Raw genomic sequence first — 20,333 nt, 5'->3', positions numbered from 1 at the left:
TGTGTTTGGCATTCAGTAAATGCTTGACTTAATTAATGGATTGACTTTAGATTTGGGCATGAGTGAACTGAAGATTGGGAAACAGTGGAGAATTCAGCTTTGAGAAGAGACAGAGGCTAGCCCAGTGAGTTTAAATCCCTATGTCTAAAAGTTTTTCACAGAGGAGTAGTAACATGATGGTAGATAGAAAGATCAAGTAAACTTTTTTTTTAACCCGCAGTGTTAACTGTAAGTAACCAAGTAGAAAACAATATAGAAACTAAGTACATTGAACTGAGTATCAGTTCTTAGATACCTTAAAAGTGCAATTTTAGCTTAATTGAATACTTTATTAAGAATGATTTTTATTAAAAGGAGAAGCAATAAGAAATGTCTTTGCTCCATAATATTTTTTGTTATCCCCTATATTCATTTTATATGAAATGACTACTTAAGTTTTCCAGTTGAAATATTATCAGAATTGTGAGAGAGAAATATGCTTATTGATTGACTATATTTTACCATAACATGCTGATTTCATTGAAATTGCCTAATATAAAATCATTCTAATTCAGAGTCAGCTCTACATCTAATTACCAAATTGAGGGTTAAGTATTACTGATGATTGCCATTAAAAGTTTTAAATAGTGAGTAAGAGGAGGAGAAAAGAAAAGGCAAGAAAAGAAGATAGAAATGAGACAGAAAGAGGTAGAGAACTGCTTTTTATTTTTAGGTGATAAAACAGGGACACTATTGCCTGATCCTGTTTCGGTGGAGATTTCAGTTGTGTTTTCTATGTGTTTCTTTATTTCTTTTTAAATACTATTTTTAGAGTGCTTTCTCAGGTGTCTGGGAGGATTTCTGAAGGAGGAGTGAGAAATAGTGATAATTGGTTGTGGAATAAACAGAGAACAGCTTTGGAGATATTGTGAAAAATCACTAAAAACCAAAGGAGTTTTTAAATAAAAAATGTGTAGATGTTTTCATAAAAACTATGAATATGGTAACTGTCATCTTTCTTAAAATGTTGTTTCTTGTTAATTTTTAAATGCTATTATAAAATCACCTTCATATATGCAACAATTTAGATTTTATTTAATTTTTTTATTTAAATATCTCTGAGGTACGGAATTATCTTAATTAAGTACATTGAAAATGATGTCTTGAGTTAAGGAAAATGCTCCAATGGTGCCCTGAATTGTTTCAGATTGCAACAAATCTTGGTGAGATCTATCAGTTTATGAGTGGCACATTGTTCGGTGTTCAGCAAAAGGTTTTGTTGAAAGAAAAAAGTCTCTGGGAAGTAACTGTCGAATCACTTAGATACCTGACAGAAAAGGGACTCCTACAAAAAGACACCACTCTGACAGAGGAAGGACTTACACAAAAAGACGCTCTTTGTAAGTCTGAAGAATGGTACCAGTATAGTTTTCACATTACAAAGTTGGGACGAGCTTCTTTTAAAGGTAATAGTTTACCTAAAATAAAATTTTTTTAAAATCTTAGGAAATGCATTGGAAAAAATAGACATAAAATTATTGTTATTTAAAATTGGATTTGCAATTTCTTATTAATTAATCATAAACTGTTAGACTACTTCAATTTCAAAACATTAAAAATATTTTGAATTACAAGTAATTAGAATACTGCAGAAGTACATAGAAAAAAAGATGTTCATCCCTTCTTCACACTCCTCTCCCCCGGCAATCAACAAATCTTAATTCTACCGAGAATAACAATTTGGTGTATATCGTTTTAGACAGTTTCTGTATATTTCACTTCAATGTATAATACATAGATATATACAGGTTTAAATATTTTAAAGTTGGTTTTTTTTTTTAGTGAGAGGAGGGGAGACAGACAGACTCTCACATGCACCCCAACAGGAATCCACCTGGCAACCCATGTCTGGGGCTGATGCTCAAATCAACTAAACTACGTTTAGCATTGCTCAGACCACCCAAGCTATCAGTGCCACCAGGGACCAGTGTTCTAAGCAGTCGAGCCACTGGCTGCAGGAGGAGAAGAGAGAGGGGGAGAGAAGCAGATGGTCGCTTCTTTTTGTGCCCTGGCCAGGAATGGAACCCAAGAAGTCCATATGATGGGCCAGGGCTCTATCTACTGAGCCAACCACCTGGCAGGGCCAAGTGTTTGTTTTTAAATAGTCAACTATATTGCTGTGGAACAGTGAATAGAGAGACTGTTGCATGACAGTGTATAGTTTTTTATAGTTATTTCATAATTTACTTAATGAAAAATAATACATTTCTGTTGTTAAAAAAATCTCTTAGGACTCAGAATTTACAAAAGAAAATCTTATACTTCTTTCCCATTTCCACTGTCCCAGGAGCTACCACAGTTAACAATTTAATATATGTGCACATGTGTGTGTATGTGTATGTATCCTTGCAAATATTTTCATGTGTATGTAGCACAGGTGCATGTATCTATACATATGTACACACATATACATATGTGCATATGCACATACTTTATTTTTTAATGGAGTCATAGTGTATGTATTAGCAGCTTGCTTTTCTCCCTTATAAATATCATGAACATCTTAACATGTTAAACCTTTTAAATCTACCTCATTTTCTTTTGCTACTTTAGTCACCCATGATATAAAGACCATAATTTGTTTAACCATTTTCCTATTGATGGACATTTGCACTGTTTCCGAGTTTTTTCAGGTACAAACAAGGCTGCATGGGCATCTCTATTCATGTTTTTGGATGTGTGTGGAAATGTTTCTCTGGGTTAAATTCCCAAAAATAGAGTAGTTGTGTCAGAAGGTATAAATTTACTAAATATTGGTGGATACTATCAGAACGACCTCCAAGTCGTCGTGCTAAATTACATAATAAGAGATTTTGAATACTATTTGCTATGTTTAGTTAACTTCTAACCAAGACTTTCTTTAAAATTACCTCTTTCCCCCTTTGGTGATTATGAAAGATGAAATACTTATATCTTTTAGGAACTATAGATCTGGCTTATTGTGACATTCTCTACAGAGATTTGAAGATAGGTCTTGAAAGCCTTGTGCTTGAAAGCTTTCTTCATCTAATTTACCTAACCACTCCTTATGATATGGCTTCTCAGTGTAACCCTGACTGGATGATATACTTCAGACAGGTGAGCATATATGTTTCTTCAATATAGGCTACTTAGCCTATTAACGATAGGATTTTCTTCAAGTGGTTGTTCACTTTTTTTTATTAAAATATATTTGCAATTGGGCTTTTAGTTCTTCCAGTTTTTAAAATAGTAATATGGCAGGTTGCTTATTTGGTTAGAGTGTCATTCTGATACGCTAACATTTGATCCCAGGTCAGGACACATACAAGAATCAGCCAGTGAATCAATGAATGCATAAATATTTGAAACAACAAATCAGTGTTTCTCTCTCTCTCCTTCCCTCCTTCCTTCCCTCTCTCCTTCCCTCCCTTCCTCCCTCCCTCTCTCCCTCTTTCCCTTCCTTTCTTCTTTCCTCCCTCCCTCCCTTCCTCTCTGTTTCTAAACTCAGTATTGAAAACTGAAAAAGTAATATGGCAATAGCATTTTTGGTTTGTTTAACTTAAATATTACTTTTCTGTTAAATATGTCATTATCAAAAAATAAAGGTACAGAAAAGAAAAAAGGATCATCCTGTCTCCATTTCCCCAAAGATAGTTACTGTTCTGATTTGGTGACCACTGCATTATAATGTCTAGGATCTAAAGAAAACCATGAAGGCCGGTTCTGATGATGGAGAGTTTAATTACATGAAAGTTCTGTCAGGGCCAAGCATGATGATATCCCAAACCCAGTAATAGTAATAACTGAGAAGGAATAGCAATTTTATCACCAGCAGGAACAGGCCTTATTTATTACAAAAGCAAGTGGTAGAGTACAGTCTTTATGATTGTACTGTAAACAGGATAGAGGCGTGACCACATTAGGCAGAAGCAGTGTGCAGCTTTTAATTGTAAGAAATAAACTTTTTAATGTCATATTTTTAAATTATTCCTATAAGTTTTCTTAAGTGGTATATATAATGCAGTTACTTCTAAAGCTTTCCCTCTTCTCTGTACCCCTAGACATCTTCCAATATTACACAGTACTTGTGATCATAACTTTAAGTAATTCTAGAAAGTGTGTTATATTTTAATAATATTTTAAAGTTTGCAATATGTAAATAAAATGTTCTGTTTTTTCATGTCCTTTGCAAGAATGAAAATTTGGTATCAGAAAATACCAGATTTGGTTCAAATGGCACTTTTTAAAGTTACAATTTGATTTTTCTATATAATTATTCTTTTTCTATAAAGTTTAACCAGCTCAGTCCAGCAGAACAAAATGTGGCTGCTCTTGTTGGAGTCTCTGAAAACTATCTTGGGAAGAAGGTATCAGGTCAAGCTATTAAGAAGGTACCACAGTCCTTTTTTCCTTCCTCAATGGCCAAGTTCATTTAACAAAATTAATGCTATTTTATCATCTTTACTGACTTGATCTTTTTGTTTCACACTTTTTGTCTAAATTATTATAATTCCCACTTTATATTTAAAACATCTGAGGGCGGCCCTGGCCGGTTGGCTCAGCGGTAGAGCGTCGGCCTAGCGTGCGGAGGACCGGGTTCGATTCCTGGCCAGGGCACATAGGAGAAGCGCCCATTTGCTTCTCCACCCCTCCGCCGCGCTTTCCTCTCTGTCTCTCTCTTCCCCTCCCGCAGCCAAGGCTCCATTGGAGCAAAGATGGCCCGGGCGCTGGGCATGGCTCTGTGGCCTCTGCCTCAGGCGCTAGAGTGGCTCTGGTCGCAATATGGCGACGCCCAGGATGGGCAGAGCACCACCCCTGGTGGGCGTGCCGGGTGGATCCCGGTTGGGCGCATGCGGGAGTCTGTCTGACTGTCTCTCCCTATTTCCAGCTTCAGAAAAATGAAAAAAAAAAAAAAAAAAAAACATCTGAGGGTGAAATTTTAGGCATTTTTAATAAACTATTACCCTGGCTAGACGCTGAGTTGGTTAGGGCGTCCTTCTGATACACCAAGGCTGTGGGTTTGATCCCTAAGTCATGGCACATACAAGAATCAATCAATAAGTGCATAAATAAGTAGAACAACAAATTGATGTTTCTCTCTCTTTAAAATCAATTTAAAAAATTTATTTGTTGGTGGTGTGATGGCTTTTTTTTGTACCTTTGTATTTAAAATATTATCATGTACGTATAAGGATTTTATCATCGAGAAAGGTAAATCTTATTAATCTGTTTTTTCCTATGCTACTTACTGCTCCCATTATAAGAATTGTAAAATATTTATAAAATGTTTTTATGATATTATATAAGAAAGTTATATTTTTTTAAAAACTTTTTATTAGGCATTCTATTTGATACCAGAGATCCTAAGATAGGACAGGTTTCAGGTTTTTATTGTTGGTGCTGTTTGTTGCTCTCAGAGAACGTCCAATCTAGTACTTGACATACATAAACCATTCTAGAAGGTTGAAGTGGATAAACTAATACTGTTTTGTTTGATATCTTAGTATTTTGGGGGGTTTTAAAGTTCAGTCAATAAACATGAAGCAAGTGTCTAGTACATACACTGTAAGAGCAGTAAAAATAATTCTTTAGCTAATATGCCTTCAAATTCCTTAAGTTAATATAATTTCATACCTCATAATATATACTTTTTTTCATTTTTCATTTTCTTTTTGTGTGTGTGTGACAGATACAGAGATAGAGACAGGGACAGATAGAACAGACAGACATGAAGGGAGAGAGATGAGAAGCATCAATTCTTTGTTGCAGCACCTTAGTTGTTCATTGATTGCTTTCTCATATGTGCCTTGACTGGGAGGCTACAGCAGAGCGAGTGACCCCTTGCTCAAGCCAGTGACCTTAGGCTCAAGCTGGTGAGCCTTGCTCAAACCAGATGAACCAACATTCAAGCTGAAGACCTCAGGGTTTTGAACCTGGTTCCTCCGCGTCCCAGTCCAACACTCTATCCACTGCGCCACTACCTGGTCAGGCCATTTTTAATTTTCTTTGATAATCTATACTCCATTGAAACCTAATTATCTACCATCTCCCCCATGTTTTTTATTTATTATTATTATTACAGACAGACAGGAAGGGAGGGAGGGAGATGGGAAGCATCAACTCATAGTTGCAGCACTGTAGTTGTTCACTGATTGCTTTCTCATATGTACCTTAACATGGGACTCCAGCCGAGCCAATGACCCCTTGCTCAAGCCAGCGACCAAGGGATCATGTCGATAATCCCACGCTCAAGCTGGTGATTCTGCATGCATGGATAAGCCAGTGCTCAAGCCAGTGATCTTGGGATTTTGAACCTGGGGTTTCAGTGTTCCTGGTAGATGCTGTCTCCACTGTGCTGCCACCGGTTGGGCTAGTTTAATGCTTTTTAAATAGGTGGTCCAATATCAACATGCAAAATCTTAATTCATATTTTCTTTAATATGTCAGTCAAATTCTCATCTCAAACATTCTATTACTATAGTAGAGGATATAATTTTATATTTTATACCTACCTTTTCTCTTTCAAGATCACCCTTTCCCCCCCCCCTCTGATTTTAAGCATGAGCTATTCAGTTTCTAACTTAGTATGACATTAATTTTGAAAATTTTACATAAAAAATAGTTACTAGACACCACAGGCAAAAGCAGGTAGACGGAATAGGAACTGACAACTATAGAAAGCATTTTTCTCTTTCAGTGTTTTAACTTAGGAACATTAATTACTTATCATGACTGTGAAAATCATAGAATCTAATATTGACAGTTTACAATATAGACAAGCTTATTAACATATTTATCTAAATAAATGCATTTGTCTAATTTATAATCACATTCACACATATATACAACCTTAACTTCTTCTCTCCGTGTAGTTTTTCCCTAGGGCTGCTGTTACAAATTAGCATAAACTGGGTGTCTTTTTCTGAATTTATTGAGATAGCATTGGTGAATAAAATTATATAGGTTTCGGCCCTGGCTGGTTGGCTCAGTGGTGGAGCGTCGGCCTGGCGTGCAGAAGTCCCAGGTTCGATTCCCAGTCAGGGCACACAGGAAAAGCGCCCATCTGCTTCTCCACCCCTTCACCTCTCCTTCCTCTCTCTCTCTTCCCCTCCTGCAGCAGAGGCTCCACTGGAGCAAAGATGGCCCGGGCGCTGGGGATGGCTCCTTGGCCTCTGCCCCAGGCGCTAGAGTGGCTCTGGTCGCAACAGAGCTAGGCCCCGGCGGGGCAGAGCATCGCCCCCTGGTGGGCAGAGCGTCGCCCCCTGGTGGGCGTGCTGGGTGGATCCCGGTCGGGTGCATGTGGGAGTCTGTCTGACTGTCTCTCCCCGTTTCCGGCTTCAGAAAAATACAGAAAAAAAAATTATATAGGTTTCAGGTGTACAATTCTCTAATACATCCTCTGTATTTTGTATTGTGTGTTCACCACCCCAAGTGAAACTGGGTGTCTTAAAACAACAGAAATTTATTCTCTCACAATTCAGAAGACCAGAGGCTACAATTATGATGCTGGCAGGTTTGGTTCCCTCTGGAAGCTCTGAGAAACATCTTGCCAGTCTCCTAGCTTTCTGTGGTTGCTGGCAATCCTTGGTTTTCCTTGGCTTGTAGATGAGTCCTTCCAATGTCTGCCTCCATCTTCACATTGCCTTCTCGTCTGTGTCACTCCTGTGTCGTCTCTTCTTATAAGGACATTTATACTCTGTGTTGAACTTGAGAAACAACTACTATAATTTACATTAAATAAAGAGCCCTAAGGGCCCACTATACATCCAGGATGGTTTTCTCTCAAGAGTCTTAACTAATTACATCAGCAAAAATCTTACTCCCAAATAAGATCACATTCACAGGTACCAGGGTTAAGACCTAAAAATATATTTTTTGGTAGGATACAATTCAACCTACTGCACTTCCTATAGAAAGAAGTTTAATATAAACTGGAAACAATTTGGCATTTTTTTTTAATACTCAGAAAAATGATAATCTGAATTAATTGAAGGCAGTGTTTTCAACCACTGGTCTATGGGCCAATCCACCAGAAATTTCGTGTTGGTTTGTGAAGGAGTTAACCACCCTGATGTTATATAAAGAGTAGAGACCCAATGATCTTAGATTCACTTCTTATGCTCAGGGTAATTTCTTCCTTAGCTGTTCCCAAAATAATTCTCCTATTTTCACCGGTCCCCAAGTGTAACAAGGTTGAAAACCACTGATCTAAGATATATATATTAAAACTTTGTTTTATTTCTGTGAATCATTCTAGCCTTGTTCTCCTGTAGCACAATTTCATTCACTTTACCTTTTATCTGGTTTGAATATAATGTACATTTTTTTTAGTAGGTTCAAGTACATAAATTTATTTGTCTTTTTAGAAGGTGAACAAGGATGTTGTGAATAGACTATACCTGTCTTTTGTGCTTTATACCTTGCTCAAAGAGACCAACATTTGGAATGTGTCTGAAAAATTTAATATGCCTCGAGGATATACACAGAGTCTCCTCACTGCAGCTGCCACGTTCTCATCTTGTGTGTTACACTTCTGTGAGGTAATGCCATTAAATGGATGTTAGGTGCTTTGTGCATCATCTTATTTTAACTTATTAAACTCATAAACCAGTTAGTATTTTCTCATTGTTGACTTATTCTGTTATTACAAAGCACTCAGAATTTATTTAAAGTGTCTTTTTGTTTTTATTGGCTTGGAAAAACACAATTTACATACTTATGTGAAGATACAAAAATGACAAAATCAACTAAAGTATATAATGAGCAAGTAGAAAGCACACAATTATCCCTATTCTTAGAAGCACCGTTAATTGTTTCAAGTGTTTGGAAATCAACTCTTAAGATGACATTTCTCCACTAATGTGGATTCTGTATATGTCCTCCTCATGCATAACACCCACCTGAAATGATTGATTAGTATGTGGTCAATATCCAAAGCTACTTAACTACTTCGTTTCATGTTCTTTAGATTGTCTCAGTAATTTACTGCTTTTGCTTTCAATGTCAGGCAGCTACTTTAGACTTCTACAACAAATGTTTATTTTATAAAGTAACTCAAGGAGAAAACTTTATTTTGGCCATATGCATTTGAGATAGATTTGTTAAAAAGAAGCTTTCAGAATTTCCTTAAATAACACAGTAAAGCTTGCCAGACTTTTCTACTCAGATGATTTTTGATGAATTTATAATATAAGCCATTTTTGCTATATTTAAATTTCTTAGTATTGGGTAGCATAATACTGTTTTTATATTTGTTCCTATACTAGATTTTTTTTTTTTTTACAGGGACAGAGAGAGAGGCAGAGAGAGGGATAGATAGGGACAGACAGGAACGGAGAGAGATGAGAAGCATCAATTATTAGTTTTTTGTTGTGACACCTTAGTTGTTCATTGATTGCTTTCTCATATGTGCCTTGACTGCGGGCCTTCACCAGACCAAGTAACCCCTTGCTCAAACCAGATGAGCCCGTGCTCAAGCTGGCGACCTCGGGGTCTCGAACCTGAGTCTTCCGCATCCCAGTCCGACACTATCCACTGCACCACTGCCCAGTCAGGCCCTATACTTGATTTTTTTTTTTTTTTTTTTTTGTATTTTTCTGAAGCTGGAAACGGGGAGAGACAGTCAGACAGACTCCCGCATGCGCCCGACCAAGATCCACCCGGCACGCCCACCAGGGGCGATGCTCTGCCCACCAGGGGGCGATGCTCTGCCCCTCCGGGGCATCGCTCTGTTGCGACCAGAGCCACTCTAGCGCCTGGGGCAGAGGCCAAGGAGCCATCCCCAGCGCCCGGGCCATCTTTGCTCCAATGGAGCCTTGGCTGCGGGAGGGGAAGAGAGAGACAGAGAGGAAGGAGGGGGGTGGGGGGTAGAGAAGCAAACGGGCGCTTCTCCTATGTGCCCTGGCTGGGAATCGAACCCGGGTCCCCCGCACGCCAGGCCGACGCTCTACCACTGAGCCAACCGGCCAGGGCCTATACTTGATTTTTAAAAAACGTTTTTTCCCATGAATTTTATTTTTAGACTTAAAATCAACTTCATTTTCCGTATCTTAAATCTCCATATTTATTTTATTTTATTTTATTTATTTTTTTATAGAGACAGAGAGAGTGTCAGAGAGAGGGATAGATAGGAACAGACAGGAACAGAGAGAGATGAGGAGCATCAATCATCAGTTTTTTGTTGCAACACTTTAGTTGTTCATTGATTGCTTTCTCATATGTGCCTTGACCATGGGGCTACAGCTGACCGAGTAATCCATTGTTCGAGCCAGGGACCCTGGGCTCAAGGTGGTGAGCTTTTTTTTTTTTTTTTTGCTCAAACCAGATGAGCCCGCGCTCAAGCTGGCGACCTCGGGGTCTCAAACCTGGGTCCTCCGCATCCCAGTCCTACATTCTATCCACTGCACCACCGCCCAGTCAGGCCCTATACTTGATTTTTAAAAAACATTTTTTCCCATGAATTTTATTTTTAGACTTAAAATCAACTTCATTTTCCCTATTAAATCTCCATATTTTGTATGTGTACATGGCAATTGGTTCTGTCACGTGTACTAATGAGTAAATAATCCAAAATACTTGACTTTGGGTTGAATTATAATTATTTTAGCAAATTTATCTTTCTAAATATCTTCTACTACTTATGCTGACTTTTTAAAATATTGGCTTACATTTCCTAATCACATGCTTGCGAAGCAATAGACAAAATTGAGTAGTAACAAGCCAGCCTTTAAAATATATTTTAAATTTTCTGTTTTTTGTTCTTCATATTTAAAGATATTTTTCCTAATATGCTATCCCTTTGTTTTAATTAGAGCCATAAGGACTTCAGCTTGTAGAATTGTTCAAGTTAAAGACTATATTGAACTTGAAAAACAACTAATATAATTTGATGGTCGATCTTAGGAAAAACCTACCTAACAACTTGTGCTTTCGTGAATGTCTATTTTAAAGTTTTTTCTTTTTAAATAATTATTAAGTCATATAAAATAAGACACTAATTGTATTAATCAAGATGTTTTTACCTACAACTAAAAAAAATAGATTAAACAATAAGAAAAAAGATTATCTTAGGTAATAGGAAAGCTAGAGCGAGGGCAGTTCCAGGAGTGATTGATTCAGTGGCTTTAGTCAAGGTATCTTCTTTTTACTCTTTTATCTTGAGCAGTGGTCACAAAGTGACTAACTGATGCTATTCCCTGTATCACATACTCTCACAATGATACCAAAAGGTTAGAAAGAGACTTAAAAAATAAACTATTATAGAAAATTGCAGGCGTATACAAAAGAAGACAAAAATAATATAACGAATACCCATTTACCCATCCAGCGTTAACAATTATTCACCCATAGCTCCTAGTATTTTTATTGTTTAAGTATTGTTGCTCTGAGCATCAGCTTGCATTTGAATCATTCCATATTTGTATTTTGTCTTCAGAGTGAATTCCCAGAAGTAGGTATTATTTTCAGTCATTTGGGAAAGAAAAAATATGCTTTCACTTTCTGGTATTTTGATAAAACTGAGTAGAACTCTTCTTATTGACTTACTTTTTTGTATTTTTTCCTCATCCCAAAACTATTCATCAAGTTCATCAGAGTCTCTGCCATGTTTCCTTAAAATAATTTTGCATGGAATTATTGTTCACCTCTGGCTTAACCTAAGTCCCAGAACTTACATAAGGGAATAGTCTCTCTGAACTCCCTAGCACGCAAACTAAACTTTGAAATAACTTACCAGTTTTAAATTCTGTATATCTCTTTGTGTTCGGCAGGAACTTGAAGAGTTTTGGGTTTATAGAGCCCTTTTGGTGGAACTTACGAAGAAATTGACTTACTGTGTAAAGGCAGAACTGATCCCTCTCATGGAAGTGACTGGAGTTTTAGAGGTTAGTAGCCTCCCAGTTTCCCAATTGAGATGATTTCAACTAACTGTGAAGTCTTGTCATAGGGTAAATGACAACAGCCTTATAGCATGGGTTTGTTTGATTGATTGTTTTTAAGATAAATTGCTTCCATGGTCTCCTAGAAATCCCTTGTTAACCCAGGAGCACACATGTGAATAAAATAACAGTAGGGATAAGATGACATTCCCCAAGTATATGTGTGCTACCACTGATCCTTAGCATCTCTTCTTCAGTGAAGAATTGCCTTCCATCAGCTTAGACTCTGTTCTTATTTAAAGTACTGGTGACTCGGTGGTAACAAGCCTTATTCACATGTTTTAAGAGACAGAAGAAAGTATTCTCAGCTGGTTTTTCAGCTGTCTCTCTTGACCAACCCTTAATTTTATTCTCTGTTATTCAGGTCTTGAATCAGAGGAACTCTTCTGCTTGGGAACACACACCCACACCTCACACCCACACACACCACACCCACACCTACCACATCCACACCCACCACACCCACACACACCACATCCACACACACCACACCCGCACCCACCACATCCACACACACCACACCCACACCCACCACATCCACACCTCACACTCAAACGCACCACACCTCACCCACACACACCACACCACGCACCTATAGTTTCCTGAGTAGATGGTAAGAACATTTGAAGGATATTAGTCTACAACATTTTGATTGGGGTCTGAAGTAATGCCTGTTTTCTAAGTGCCATAATGGACTTCTCACTGCTGATTGCACACACAGCTGACTGAAGGGCTCTCTCGCAGTCACATTGGAAGCACCAAAATACATCTTTTAAATTCCTCAGGATTCTGATGTGTTCTCTCTTCATTTTTATTTCTTTACTTTAGTATATTCCTGTCTCTTTCGTGTGAAATTTTCCTCTTCAATTCAACATTTAATTATTGTTTTCAAATCCCAAATTCTGATCCTACTGATTTTTTATAATACTTTTCAGGGTCGAGCAAAACAGTTATACAATGCAGGTTATAAAAGTCTAGTGCACTTGGCTAATGCAGATCCTGAAGTGCTAATAAGGACAATTGAGCATTTATCAAGACGCCAGGCCAAGCAAATTGTTGCATCAGCAAAGGTAAGTAAACCATTTGTTCACCTTTATGATATTTTGTGTTGTTCTCTCTTTATACCTTAGACATGAAAACAGAAATATTTAATGACAAACAGAAAAGTATAAACTCATAATACATGGATAAAAATAGTGCACCCATTATGATACAGGGCCTACTATAAAGAGAAAAAGGACCTCCAAAAATCGACAGTTTCAAGACTTCATTGAAGTACAAGGAAATCTAACTCATTGAATTCTGCCTCCTTACAACCTTTTCACAGAAGTCCTGTCAACAGCACCCTCAGCATCTGGTCTTCTCACCCTACAATACCTTCACTGACAAGAAGTTTACAACCTCAAAAATTATAGAGTTCTATTTTTGGACACACTTAGTATTACAAAAGGCATCCCATTATAATGAGGCTCAATTTTGCCTTCTTAAAATGTTGGCCATTACGTCGTAATACTACCCTCTGGAACTATTTTGTCATCCTCAGGGTAGTTTTTCACATACTTAAAAACAGTTCTCACTGCCAACAAGAGTGTCTCTCTTCTTTTTCTTTCATCCGTAGTAAATAACCTGTCACTGTCCTGCTTACCCTTTGCTGGATGCGGTCCTGTGTGTCATTACCTTCCTACTCCGTGTGGGGAAAGCCATTACATAGCAGTTTGGGATCATTTCCTTCTTGATTTCAACTGCAATTCCATTCTTGTAGCCTGAAACTGCTTAGCTTTTTAAAAACTTCATTGATACATTGTTGTCATATACATATAAGAATGAGCTAAAAATTAAATTTCCATCTTTTTTGGATGGTGCTCACAGATGACTTCATTGATCTTTACAACAGTCCCGAGAGCTGAGTCGAGTCAGTGTTATCTCCAGTTTGATGACTCTAAAACTGACCTTTTTCATTAGATTAGGAGCCTTGGGGTTGGTAGGGATGAAGTTAGAGTCATTTCCATTGTAATAGCAGCTAGCACAGTACTCAGCCTAGAGTAGACGTTTAATATATATTTGAATAAATAAATGAGATTTAAAAAAAGTGATTACCCAAGGTAACATAGCTAAATTAGTAATACAGACAGGAATATGGAGTTAGGCTATATATTATTAAGGATACCAATGGAGCTGTAGTAACACTGTCCATAGAAATGACTTTAAATTTTAAAAGCTTATTAGACCAGTTCAAGCATAAGCAATTCATAGCCGATACGGGGAATCACTGTTGTATCCAGTGACGCGTACTTCTGTCTCATCCTCAATTCACGGCTTCCACCTTATGGACCAAAATACATGCTCTGGTTCCAGCCATTCCTTTCACTTTCCACATAGCTTGAAAGAGAAAAATGGAGATGTTTTTGCAGGATTTTGAGTAGAAGAGTAGGTCAAAGGCTGCAAATAGGGGAGCAAGAATGGAAATAGGGAAACCAGTTAGGATTATATTGAGGTTATGCAGTTTTTTGCAGTAATGCCACAGAAATGATGTGTGTCCTTCTTAGGACATTGTGCCAGAAGCCAGAGGCTGCCAGTCTGTTCAATTACTAATGTTAACTTTGGTCATTTGATTAAGGAAGTGTCATCTGCCTTTGCGGCTTAAAACAGCTGTTTTATTTTGCTCATATTTTTTCTGAGTAGGAATTCTGGAAGCTTTCAGCTGGGTGAGTCTTATGTGGAATCTCATGCAGTTATAGTCAGATTTCAGTTGAGGCTGTAGTCTTGGCTGGATTGGATACCCAAGACGCTCACTCACCTGGCTGGCAGGTGAAAGCACTGTTACCTGGGGTGACGTGGCCTTTCCACATCCCTCGTGCCATGGCAACCAGGTGTGAGAAGAAATGTCCAGAGAGTGAACATTTTGAGAAATCGAGGCAGAAAATACAAGAGATCTTCTGGACTAACTTCAGAAGTTATGTAGAGGCCCTTCTGCTCTATATTGTTTGTTCCTAGAAGGCCATTAAGATCAGCCCGTACTGAAAGGAAAGGGAATTAGACCTCCCTCTCTCCATGAGGGGTATGCCCATAGTTTTCAGTCATCTTTAATGTTTGGCCCCTGGTCACAAATTATTTACATTTCTCCCACTTATAAAATAGATTTATCTGTAAAAGATATATTCCCTTATGGAATCAGACTCAGGCTGGACCTCGAGGTCCAGTATTTCTTCTAAACCAAGTCTAGGTACAGGTGATGTTCCTTGAGAACAGCTGAAGAAATACACACCTGCAACGGTGAGGAAGGCTGGGATAACCACAGTGACTATTCCAAAGAGGGACAGTGGGTGGACATAGAAGCGATTCTGATATCCAGCCAGGCACATATGGATTGTTCCCTGCTTAGGATCCAGTTCTCCCTGAGAGTGATTCTTCCTAGCTTTGGATTCCCTCATCTGAATCACCCTTTCTTTTCCACAAGTAACGGCCCATGTCTGCAGCTAGGTAGCATTCTCAATCTGCCTCCTTTCTGTTGAAATTCAAGGGTTTAAAGGTTCTTTTTATTTTATTCTCTGTCCCCTTTTGTTCAATTTGTTATCATGTCTTTTTAAACATTGTAGGTTTCTTATTTAACTTTTTTTTTTTTTTTTTTTTGTATTTTTCTGAAGCTGGAAACGGGGAGAGACAGTCAGACAGACTCCCGCATGCGCCCGACCGGGATCCACCCGGCACGCCCACCAGGGGCGACACTCTGCCCACCAGGGGGCGATGCTCTGCCCCTCTGGGGCCTCGCTCTGCCGTGACCAGAGCCACTCTAGCGCCTGGGGCAGAGGCCAAGGAGCCATCCCCAGCGCCCGGGCCATCTTTGCTCCAATGGAGCCTCGGCTGCGGGAGGGGAAGAGAGAGACAGAGAGGAAGGAAGGGGGAGGGGTGGAGAAGCAAATGGGCGCTTCTCCTATGTGCCCTGGCTGGGAATCAAACCCGGGTCTCCTGCACGCCAGGCCGACGCTCTACCGCTGAGCCAACCGGCCAGGGCCAACTATTTTTAATCTCCACATAGGTGGGTTTCCTACAGCATGGTTGCTGGGCTTTGGGAAGGGAGCCTTCAAGAGATCCTGGGATGATTTCATTCTAAGAAACCAAGACAGAAATTTAAAAAGCTTCCTTTTGACAGAGTCCTGAAAATCATGCAGAATCATTTCCACTGTATTTTATTACTTACAAGTGAATCACCAAGGTTAGCACTGGTTCAAGAGGAGAATTAAATCCCATCTGTCGATAGAGGTGTCAAAAATTTTCCAGTCATCTTTAATCCACTATAGGACTCATTGTGTTCTTCCCCCTTCTCATATTTTTAGTTCGTTTCTCCAAAAGTGAAAAACCTGACTCCTATTTTCATCAATATATTTATCTATTTTGCTGAATCCTAGAATATACTGAAACTAATTTTAGAATTGTTAAAGCATACCACTTTATGCTTTAACATAAAAGGGGGGGACTTACTAACTAGAATTTAGTATTTATTTATAGTTCTTTAGTTTGAGACTATGAAATTGAACTAATGTGCTCAAGTGTTGCTTTTTTTTTTTTTTCTTTCTGAAGCTGGAAACGGGGAGAGACAGACAGACTCCCGCATGTGCCCGACCGGGATCCACCCAGCACGCCTACCAGAGGCGATGCTCTGCCCCTCCGGGGCGTCGCTCTGCCAGAGCCACCCTAGTGCCTGGGGCAGAGGCCAAGGAGCCATCCCCAGCACCCGGGCCATCTTTGCTCCAATGGAGCCTTGGCTGCGGGAGGGGAAGAGAGAGACAGAGAGGAAGGGGGGGGGGGGTGGAGAAGCAAATGGGCGCTTCTCCTATGTGCCCTGGCCGGGAATCGAACCCGGGTCCCCTGCACGCCAGGCCGACGCTCTACCGCTGAGCCAACTGGCCAGGGCCTCAAGTGTTGCTTTTTTAAAGCTGTGGTTATGTTATATATTTGAAACACAGATGCTGTTTGTATTTCATTTTAGTTCTCCACCCCAATCCTTAGGAGTTGAGTTTTTATTCTTGTGTTGAATATATAAATCACAAACCTGTTTTCTTTAGCTTTAAATTCAAATAATTTTTCAAGGATATATCTTATTTTATTTTATTTCTGGAAGTTTTTTTCAGGTTGTAGTTCTAAATATGAGCTCTGACCCATTGCTTAGGTTGTCTTTTTTCAGCATCTCCAATTGTGTACCTTGGGTCTTTTTTGCCCGTCTTCCCCTTCAATTTCTCTGACTTTTTTACTTCTTTCTTTATCTCATTTCTATATTATGATTGTTTTTCTTTCCCTCTCCTCGCAATGACCCTAGTTAGGTTTTTCTTTAAATCTATTCTTCCTTGGATATCTCATTATTTATTTTTTATTTCTGATATAATTTTACCTTTTTCTTCTGTTTCTTTCCTGAGCTTCAACCTTTGTTTCATTTTTTTTCCTGATTTTGGTCAATTTCCGTTTTTAGTTTTGAGCATCTTATTCAGAATGTGTTTTTACCCATGTCTTCAAGTGTTTATTTGAGACTATTTAACTCTGTTTTGAATATTATATATTTGTGCTTCATGATATGCTTTCAGGGAAAGAAATATTTATGAGCTGAAGCACTTTGTTATTTTTTCTTTTTATAGACTAGACTTGTATAATGAGAGCTGCTTATGCCTCTGCATTTCTTAGACAGGGATGAATAGCCATTCAAGTGGTTAATGAGAATCCTAGTTCAAGAGTCTTTCTGTCAGTATAGCAAAGTATAGTGTCCTTAATGGGTGGCTTAGAGTGGAAGAGAAACGCAAGGAAGAATGGCATTCTTTGATTTTTAAAATTTCCTTAATTTTCCTACAGGCTTCTAAATTTTGCCCTTATATTTTTCCCTTACTGCTTAGCTTGCAAAAGACACCTCTCCTTTTTACTCTTCTTTGCTCTAGAGGTATTGCCTTTTTAAGACTGCCTTCTAGAGTTTCACACACTTCAAGTTCTTTCTTATAACAATGCTTTAATCTACCAAGATTCTGTTCTTAGTATTTTTGTACTTAGGGCAGCCCTTCTCTATCTGGAGGTGATTTTATTTCATCTGAGACCCTCTGTTTTCCCTCTTCTCTTTTTTGTGTAGTTTTTCTCAAACCCAACTTGATCTCTGCAAACACTTTGTAGTGGGAGCTTGAGAATGGCTCTGCTAGAAATTGGTAGATTTTTTTAAACTATGAGTAATTTAAAGTTAACGGTGGTCTCTGTATTCTTAGTAATGCTGATGCATGGTTTTTGTGTAGTTTACTTGTTGATCTGTATGGTTTCTAGAGGATGTGTTAGGAGAGTCATTGTACTTGGTCACCCTTACCTCAGCTGCTGTAAAGCTTACATAATTACCTTTTAGTCTTTTTATATATGTAATGCTATGCTTTATATCAAATTAGTAGAGAATAGGTATTTCATTTTCACTTTGTGTCGTGAAATTTTTCCTTTGTGATTTTGCTAAACTTTTTATTATAAAACTTGGTAACGGAAGTAGTAAAAATACTTCACCCCAATATATATACATAAAGCCCAGCTATAACATTTTATTTCAAGTTTCTTTTTTGTAATTTTATTTAGAAAGTTAAATTTAATGGGGTGACAATCAATAAGAGTACACAGGTTTCAGGTAAACATTTCTATAGCATTTGAACTGTTGATTATGTTGTATACCCATCACCCAAAGTCAAATCATTTTTTGTCACCATATATTTGTCTTTCTTGACTCCCTTCCTGCCTCCACATCCCCCTCTCCCTGGTAACCACTTCACTTCTATCTATGTCCATAAGTCTCATTTTTATATCCCACCTGTGTGTGAAATCATATAATTCTAATCTTTTTTCAATTTACCTATTTCACTCAGTATAATGTTCTCAAGGTACATCTGCGTTGTCATAAATGGTAATATGTCATCATATTTTAGGTTTCTAAAAGAGAAAAATAATTCAGTAAATATTCATTTACATCTATGTACCATGTTTAGAATGCTTTCTTTGCTTATTATATGTCTTTTGAAATTAGCCATGTTAATTTTAGGAACTTGAATAAAATTTTTCTTTGAAAAAATGATAGCATTTTTTAAAGATAGCATACTAAATATTGAGGAAAAATAAAACGCATACATAATGGATAATGTTTTCAAGAGCTAACTAAATTTTTACAAAGTTGTCTTAGGTTGTATAGATTAAACATTAATTTTTAAGTGGCTGAGTCTTCAATAAGAGAAATCTTTGAGAGTATTAGAGCCCTTTTATTTTTGGTATACCAAATGTAGCAATCAGCTAAAATGGCTTCAATTAAATGCTTCGGCGTCATTTACTATAATCGCTTTTTCTTAAGTAGCCATTTTTCAATTTCATTATTAGTTTTAACGTATAGATTGCTGATATGTACGGATTCAGGAGGTAAAAATATTAGCATTTCTCCAGCAATGTGTATTTTGGCCTCATGTCGTGATGTTTTTATCATAGATGCTGTTGCATGAAAAAGCAGAGGCTTTGCAAGAAGAAGCAGAAGAACTGCTGAGATTACCCTCTGATTTCCCTTCCACTGAAAAGGCATGAAGCTATCTGATGAGCATTTTCAAATATGAATTATTTCTTGTACATATGTTTTATTAAGAATTCCTTATATAATTTATAAATAAAAAATACACTTCAATTATATTTCCAGAATTATGGGTAATGTTTGAATATACCTCTCACCCATAACTACAGTAACCTTCCCAGTAATACTTGATCAAATAATATTAACATATTATTTCTCAGCTCAAAAAATGAAATCCGAAGCTTCCTTAACATTGGTGCAGCCTACCTTTGTAACCAGATTTGTCATCATTCTCTTACCCATTTCCTTCATCCAACTGCACTACACAGCTCACACAAATTAGGGCTCAGGGAACGTGCAGATACTCCAGTACTTTCAGCCTTTTGTATAGTGCATTTTCACCAATGAAATAAAAGTTGGTTTTGCACCCCATTTGCATAATTGAACAACTTTCTTTGACTTGTCATTTGCTTTTCTGATGTTCTTGTTTAATAAAAAAGAATCAAGTGCTTCTTTTATTTATCGCTTTATATTCATTTTGAAATATCCTCTAATTTTTGTGAGCAGTATATTTGAAATTCCAGAATTTTCCCTGAGATTTCCAAACCCTTCGTTTCTAACTGCTTTATTTTATTCCCAATACATAAAAAATTATCTTTGGAATATACTTCGTCAACTAAAATGCTCAAATACTGTCTCCTCTATGAAATAGTTCAAGTTTATTCTCATCCCCACCCCATACATGGGTTCTCCTGTAAGTATTGTGAGCCCCTCATTTATACCCATGTATTCTTTTTTACACTTTTAAACAAGTATTAACTATTACTTTAGCCATGGTTCAGGAT

The 20,333-nt window shown here is 37.8% G+C and overlaps 1 protein-coding gene across 1 annotated transcript in view; it reads left to right on the top strand.

The window, feature by feature from the left end:
- Positions 1-20,006, top strand: part of HELQ (helicase, POLQ like) — a 48,756-nt gene extending 28,750 nt beyond the window's left edge. Inside the window, exons 12-18 of the mRNA XM_066385465.1 lie at positions 1,187-1,445; positions 2,960-3,117; positions 4,293-4,391; positions 8,367-8,540; positions 11,769-11,882; positions 12,872-13,006; positions 19,413-20,006. Of these exons, the coding sequence (XP_066241562.1) occupies positions 1,187-1,445; positions 2,960-3,117; positions 4,293-4,391; positions 8,367-8,540; positions 11,769-11,882; positions 12,872-13,006; positions 19,413-19,505 (1,032 nt within the window). The 3' untranslated portion in view covers positions 19,506-20,006. The remainder of the gene's footprint in view (positions 1-1,186; positions 1,446-2,959; positions 3,118-4,292; positions 4,392-8,366; positions 8,541-11,768; positions 11,883-12,871; positions 13,007-19,412) is intronic.
- The last annotated feature ends 327 nt before the right edge of the window (positions 20,007-20,333 follow it).

This window comes from Saccopteryx leptura, chromosome 5 (genome assembly GCF_036850995.1).
Source record: "Saccopteryx leptura isolate mSacLep1 chromosome 5, mSacLep1_pri_phased_curated, whole genome shotgun sequence".
Classification (NCBI taxonomy): Eukaryota; Metazoa; Chordata; class Mammalia; order Chiroptera; family Emballonuridae; genus Saccopteryx; species Saccopteryx leptura.
The sequence above is the reverse complement of the archived record's forward strand: the minus strand, read 5'-3'. Positions and strand labels throughout refer to the sequence as shown.